General features: G+C 38.3%; 2 protein-coding genes across 3 annotated transcripts in view; both read left to right on the top strand.

The window, feature by feature from the left end:
* Positions 1-1,151, top strand: part of ipo8 (importin 8) — a gene marked incomplete at its 3' end in the record, with an annotated part of 17,376 nt that extends 16,225 nt beyond the window's left edge. For both annotated transcript variants that reach the window (XM_084111882.1, XM_084111883.1), the window contains exon 25: positions 549-1,151. In XM_084111882.1, coding sequence (XP_083968008.1) covers position 549 — 1 coding nt within the window. The remainder of the gene's footprint in view (positions 1-548) is intronic.
* A 1,558-nt stretch (positions 1,152-2,709) lies between these two features.
* tmtc1 (transmembrane O-mannosyltransferase targeting cadherins 1) overlaps positions 2,710-7,500 on the top strand; it is a 43,067-nt gene continuing 38,276 nt past the window's right edge. Inside the window, exon 1 of the mRNA XM_084111095.1 lies at positions 2,710-3,165. Coding sequence (XP_083967221.1) covers positions 2,852-3,165 — 314 coding nt within the window. The 5' untranslated portion in view covers positions 2,710-2,851. The remainder of the gene's footprint in view (positions 3,166-7,500) is intronic.

Below are 7,500 nucleotides of genomic sequence, written 5' to 3'. Positions count from 1 at the left end.
TTTTAGAAAAGTCTTTTATGCTCACCATGGCTGTATTTATTTGAGCAGAAATATAGTAACAACTGTAATGTTGTGAAATATTATTACAATTTAAAATAACTGTTCTACCACATAATCCAGAAATCATTCTAACATGCTGATTTGCTGCTCAAGAAACATATCTTATTATTATCATTGAAAACAATTGTGCTGCTTAATATTCTTAATAAAGTTCAAAAGCACAGCATTTCTTTGAAATAGAAATATTATTGACATCATCCAGCACCACTGCATGAGGAAAATATCTTTTTCAGTCTCGCCTAGAAGTTCTGCTTCTATACATGAATTATAGAGCTCTCAAATTGACGGGATAATAATTGAAATGGTGATGCGCATGATTGACAGGGTTTGAAATTAAAAACGGCACCATTAAGAGAGTGCTTGGAGACACCGATGAAGTATTGAAAACCATAATTCGCAAGCACGTTTACATTACATTATTTATCCGTCTGAAGACTGCTGTTGTTAGTTCAAACTCTTGAAATAATTCAAGATTTCTCTCCCCATAGAGATGTTGCAGTTGTTCCGAGGCAGTTCAGAGAGACCTGACACTTTGGATTTGAATCTGTAAAGAGTTTGGACAACGAAAAACAACCTGAACTTTGGATACTAGAAACATCTCGGTCAGGATGGGTGGGATTATTAACCCAGGACCCAAAGCAAGCTCTTCAGATCCAAGACTCATAACAGGAACACTGAGACTGATCTTTAAAACTGGTCAGAGAGGCCTCAATGAAGTTGAAGAGGTTACTCTGGGTCACCCTTTCCCTGAAGCCGTGTGTGTGAGTGTGCGTGTGTGTGTGTGTGTGTGTGTGTAATTGAATGTTATATTTTCTGTTTCTCTCAGTCTCTCCTCCATTTGCAACGAGTCAGTAAGAAACTCGACCAAGACAGTGAGGTGAGACATGTCAAGACAAGCCAGAGTTGCCGTGTTGGTCAGTGCCTTCAGAGATGCATTGGCACATTTCTGCCCAAACAGATGAAATGTGCACTGGCTAGATGTCCGAAGGGTGATGTTTATAGTTGTCATATGTTTGTATGTTTCAGAGTTTGTTTTTGTAACAGTCCGTTTTCAGATTTAACTTAAATCATAAAAGTTAATATAACACTAATCATTTGCAGGTTTTTTTGTTTGTTTGTTTTTTTGCATAATTTTTGGTATTACTATGAAGACATGTGATTAATCTATTTGTGATATATTTTCTGAGCCGGATCATATTTCACCCCAAAATGAAATTTAAATATATATATTTTACATTTTATTTTTTTACGAAAATTGAGCTTATTTTAGGATTTTTTGCATTGTGACATTTTCTTGCCAATTAACTACAAATGCAAATTAAATTTCCCTAGTGTTAGGACAATATATACTGTGTATATATATATATATATATATATATATATATATATATATATATATTCAGCACTTCAGATACTACGAATATTATGCCCTTTACAACAAGTAATATAATTTATTGTGTGTTTTTTTCATTGCTACTGCTCTTGACAGTTGGTGGAGAGGATTAAAATGTGCTTAATTGTCATGAAAATAATTCCACAATGCAAAACAGCACGGTCAGCAGTCAGTTTTGCTGTTCAATCTGGTTGCGGGAGCCACCAGATATATTTAAACAGCCCTCCATGATGGGTAATTTTAACATTTCTTGCATTAAGTCAAGTTTAGCCAGATGTTCACCCGTCAGTGAATCTTCAAAAGTGCATTTATCATCATGATTCATTATCCCTGTCTTCATGTTCCATTAGCAAGTCCAAACCCAGAGCGATTGCTTATGGCTGCTTCTGCGTGGAAGCACAGGTCACGGTCAAGGCAGTGCAATCATTCTGTGAAATATCCCACAGCTCTTTATTGATTTCCTGCCTGCGCTCTCTCTCTCTCTCTCATTCGCTGCATAATTTGCATTTATCTCTTTCATGTTCTCATTTTCTCCTCCAACATTTCACATTGTTGGCCATAGTTTCTGTCAAAACATACTACTATAACCATAACAAATTATGAAATTCGTATAAACAAAGTAAAATGCGTTCAGGTTCTATTGCCCTTTTGCTTAATCGCATTTGAATTACCACAATTTATACAAATTAAAATTGTAATCAGTAGTATAAGCTTTTAACCTAACTCAATTTAACTAGTGTCATACAAGAATAATTGTGTACTATTTTGACAAAAATTAGAAAAAAAGAGCAAAAAGCAACATATTCTTCAAATTACACGATTAATATCAACACAAATAGCTGTAGATTGTTTTTCATTGCATGAAACTCCAATCATTGAACATTAAGTACCAAATAATATAATAAACAATAGTAAATAAGATAGCTATAATACATCGTTTGCAGACGATGTTAGACCTATAGCTATTCTCAGCTTTAAAATCTATTTCTCCAGTAATCACAAAAAAAATTAAGTATAAAATAATGCAGTAAAATGTGAGGTAAATGAAAATGTTGAATAAATAGGAAAGTAAAAAATTCAACTAATATTCTCAAATATATTTTTTACTCTCTCCATTATATTTCCATTTATCTCTCTTGTTCCATCTGTTTTTCTCACATGCTCATTCTTTCTAATTTGCATCTCTCTCTCTCTCTCTCTCTCTCTCTCTCTCCTGCGCATGCGCTGGTAGGCGGGTTACATGGATTTCAACACCTTATACACATTCACACACACTCGCTAATATTACGCATTCCGAGCTGATACGCTGCCCGGGCTTCAGTGCAGCACACGGGCTATGGAACGGGACGCGTCTCCTCTCTTCCACTTCCACGAGCAGCATGCGAGACGGGGACCGACATGACAGCGAACAGCCGAGGGACCAAAGCCGCTCCTCCCCGTGTGCAGCGCTGGCTGTCCGTGCCGAGGCCGGGAGCGGGTGCGGGAGTCCGGCTGCTCCGGTACGCCGCGCTGGTGGCGGTGTGCGCGCTCTGCTACAGTAACTCTCTCTGGGGGGAGTTTGTTCATGATGATATATGGGCCATCTCCAACAATCCAGATGTCAGACCGGGCTCCAGTCTCCGGAGCATCTTCACCAATGACTTTTGGGGCAAACGGATGTCTGATAACACCAGCCACAAATCCTACCGTCCGCTCTGCATCCTCACTTTCAAGTAAGTCCATCATCTCGTGCATGATGAGACCTGGAGCCAGTTGCATAACCATAGCCATTATATTAAGACTGTGTCTTAGGAATTAGTATGTTAGTTAGTTAGTTAGGGGTAATCAGTCTCACTTTTGGGTATCAAATTAGAGCAATCTGTTTTTATGTAACTGACTTAAAAAAAAGTTTTGAAAAGTCTTAATATGACAAACTTGTAAGACTAGTCTAAGCAGTTTATGCAATTTTCCACAGAACTTGCTTTTCATCGCAAGACGAGCAGGTTTAGTGACCAACATTTAGTTTGAAGGGTTTAAAAAGAGTTTTTGATGTCTTTTATGCAAACTTTCAGAAGACTTTTACATGGCTGGAGTCACATGACAAGAGCTGTTTAATTCCATTTAGAGTCTCTAAAAGATTATATCTGTCATGTCATAAAATGTCACAATGCAGATTCCATATTTGGTATATTAATGAGCCTCGTTTTGCACAAGTAACCGACTAATGATTGCATGATTAAGTAGTAGATTTCACATTGTTTTATTAAATGAAAGTAAGTAAAAAGGATTATGTCATTCCTTTCCTCAGTGTTAGTAAATCAAATTTTCTCACTTAAAATATACTCTTTTAAACTTAAAGAAAATGCATGTGTAAAATAAATACGTATGTAACTGGGTTATTGTTTATTATTTAACAATAACTTTTAACTCATTGAGTAAGCGCGTACTTAAGGCGTTATAAGTGCTTTGTTATTTTTTGTAATCACAAAGGTACGCGTTATTGCCTTCAAAGATAACTTGACCACCTCTCTAAAAACGCAACGCTCGTGTCTCGACGCAGTCTGATGCATGTGGGGGGGGAACGCAGACGAAACGCAAGAACATGTTGTGCGTGAACGCGCAATTAAAGATGTGAAAATACGTCAAGTTCACGTTCAGTCTTTAACATTACGCAGTTGTTTACACACAATGCCAATCAACACTTGTTGCGCAGTTGATATAGAGAGCTGTTTAAAGTTACTTTTTTTTCTCAAAGTGCACCAAGCACAACAGTCATTACAAAAAAGTGCTCGTAAATCGTGAAATTAAACAGACTAGTACGAGTGTATGAGTAGCAGACGGTCAGACAGTCCGAGATAAGCTCGTGTGTTTTTTACTCCAGATTCAGAACGAGGGGCGTTTCTTTCTCCTGGATGACGTCATAGTCCATATGGCGCGCGCGTCTGACAGCTCTGCAACATCGCGAGCGATCCACATTCAAACCAGTGTTAACACAAAGAGAGCGGAGGAGGACTTTGTTTCTTTATAGTCGGAAAAGGAGGCGTTGTGTATTTATAGCAAGGCAATTAACAGCCTACTCTGCGCCTCGTATTTTATCTCCTTTATTTTTGGAGCAGCCAGACACTTCCTGCTCCCTCCTTTGCCTAGGATAGAGATCTCTCTTTCTGTATAGGCAGTAATTTTAGCTCAGTCTTGTAAAGACTAGTTTTTCAGTGAGCGTGCCAAACGATAAATGGTTTCCAGGGTGTTGCTATGCAGTTAGTAAGGCGTTCTGAGGGATAATAGTGCATTGCTGCTAGGACTAGGTGGTTACTTACTGGCCCAACCCTATATGACAAAAGAATATTGTCTTGTTTTAGAGTGATAAATGTATTGCATTCAGAGACAAGTTTAATCCTTAGTCTTTTAGAAAGTTTTGAGAAAGGTAACCCTTGTATTTTGGCGGCCATCAGTCTTCGAACGTATCATTTGTGCCGTGTATCACATCATGAGAGCGCGAATGGGTGCTGGTCGTTCCCCACTGTGTGTGTATGAGTGAAAAAGAGATAAAAAGAATACCCTTGAGCCCACAGGCGTATATGTGTGAGAGCAAGAGAGAGCTGTGAGCTTGCAGGCTGCTCTTGTATCTCAGCACGATCCTTGTGTCTTTTATCTGCTCTTTGATGCCGTCTTGACAGGGTCTTGAAAAACTTCAGCTGTCTTTCCCAGGCGGGCACAGATAGTTGGAGCTTAGAGCAGAGCCTTTAACACATCGCGAGCAGATATAGCTAGAGCTGCCTCCAAATTTGGAGGATTAGTTACACAAAAATGAAATTTCCCCCACTATTTACTCACTCGTATGCTGTTTTCTTCCCTGGTGTACAAAAGTAGATGATTCTGAAGAATTGATACGCAGCTCCTGGTATAAGAGATCATACCATGGCTGCTATATTTTAAAGGTGCAGTTAGCAATTTCTGAGAAACGCTGTTGATATTTGAAATCACCAAAATAAACACGCCCCTACCCAAAAGGATCACACCGCTATCTTGATAGCCCCACCCACAAATTCACAAATGCTATGCAGCACAGGCCCCTCCCCCTTCATGAGTGTATACGCCCCTTACTGCTGATTGGCTACAAGTAGTTTTGGTGCTCGGCCTTATCCACTTTCAACAGCGTTTATCAGAAATCACTTACTGCACATTTAGGGGTCATGACATGGACCATTTTTATAATTTTAGTATGTCCCTTGAGGTTCACCTATAATTTTAATAAAGTTTTTTAAATATAATATAATATATTATAGTTAATATAGTTTTTATAATATAATATTTATAATGCATGAATTAAGTGTAATTGGAAAGACTAGATTTTCAGTTTTTTTATAATATAATATTTTATTCCATATATATATATGGAAAAACTATTATTTTCAGCCTTCATTCTGATCCTGTCTGAAACGATCCTTTGTAAGGTAATTAAAGATAAAACTTAATAATTTTTTTTTAATAATATATAATGTTTTAAAAATTCAGTTTAATAAATATAAATATTATTTCTAGCAAATATAAAAATTCATTGCAAAAATTCATCTTTTGTGGTGGGGCCAGTGAAACTGTGGGCAGGGCTAGTATATACTTTAAAATATGTAATATAGAATTTAAAAAAAAAAAAAATTATTTCTAGGAAATATAAAAATACATTGCTAATATAAAAACAAATAAATAATATAATTTAAAAAAACTTAATAATAACAATTTATTGTTCTTCTGTGGAAGGGCCAGTAAATAGTTTGCAGCGAGGGTAAAAATTGGAAGTTGCTTGATTGGTCGAGCAGAAAAGCCCTGCTGTCATGATACATTTATGGTGCTTTTTGGAGGTTGTTGGAGCCTCACAGCCCCTATTCTTTCTACTTTTGTGTTCCATGTTGTGGAATGTCAGTAATTCAACTATTCCTTTCACATATTTTCCTCAAATCGATTGGAGTATCTCCCCTGCTCTCTGAGAGAATTGCAATTAGCTGATGTTAGCTGTGACTAAGAGTTTTCCATGGCTCTGTGATTGCAGAATATGCTGTTCGAGGGAAACTAAACACTACACACTCAGGGCCCTATCTTGCACCCAGCGCAATTGACTTTGTACACCGACGCATGTTTCATTCCTATTTTGCACCCGCGCAAAGCGCGCTTTTCCCTCCACAAAAGCGCGTCGCTAAACTAGGGAATGAACTTGCGCTCCCTGGGCGGTTCAGCGCAAAAAAGGAGGCGTGTCCCGGCGCAAACAATCCCTGGTGCTATTTTACTGTTCCATAAAACAATTGCGCCACTGGCTAGAAAAAACCTAGTCTAAAGTCAGTGGCGCGTCGCGCGTTGTTCATTATGCTATTTTAAGGGCGCATGCTTGATCATAATGTATAGCGTGCACAACGCGCATACACTTTGATTCTCTAATCTACACAGAAGCAGCAGTTTTCATTTTTGCAAATCATATTATTACAAACGATAGATAGATAGTTTGGCGCTCCTGGCACGCGCCTAGCAAATCCGCCGTTATAATAGCAATACGCCAAGGAAAAAGCGCGTCTGCTCTTAAAGGGAATGTGAGATGACGCTCTGATTGGTTTATTTCACGTTACGCCCAAACCACACCTATGAATAATGAAGCTACTTCAGACCAACCCCTTTTAGATTTGCGCCGGGCGCAAGAGTCATTTATCCCGCCGGGAAAATAGCAACAGCACCCAAGACCCGCCCGCAAAGTTACTTGCGCTTTGACACTTGCGTTTCAGATCGTTAAAATAGGGCCCTCAGTATGTATGGATGGCTAGATTTTTATCTTCATCTCTGATGAGGCTTGAAGACATTTTCTAGTTCTCCTGTAGAGACTGTATTGCACACACTCACGCCTCGATGTCACATTAATCAGCGGTGGTTAAACAAACACAGGGTTATTATTGCCTGCAGATGTACAAACTGTTTCACAGTCATTATTGTTTTCCTTCCATCATTTCATTAACTGTCACCTTTTCACTCTCATTCAATTTCCTCTTGTTCTCCACTGAACGTCATGCTCGGAGCAAAATTTTAAG

The sequence above is a fragment of the Abramis brama genome (genome assembly GCF_963993115.1).
Source record: "Abramis brama genome assembly, chromosome: 4".
Lineage (NCBI taxonomy): Eukaryota > Metazoa > Chordata > Actinopteri > Cypriniformes > Leuciscidae > Abramis > Abramis brama.
Note: the sequence above shows the minus strand (reverse complement) of the source record. Positions and strands in the feature narration are given on the sequence as shown.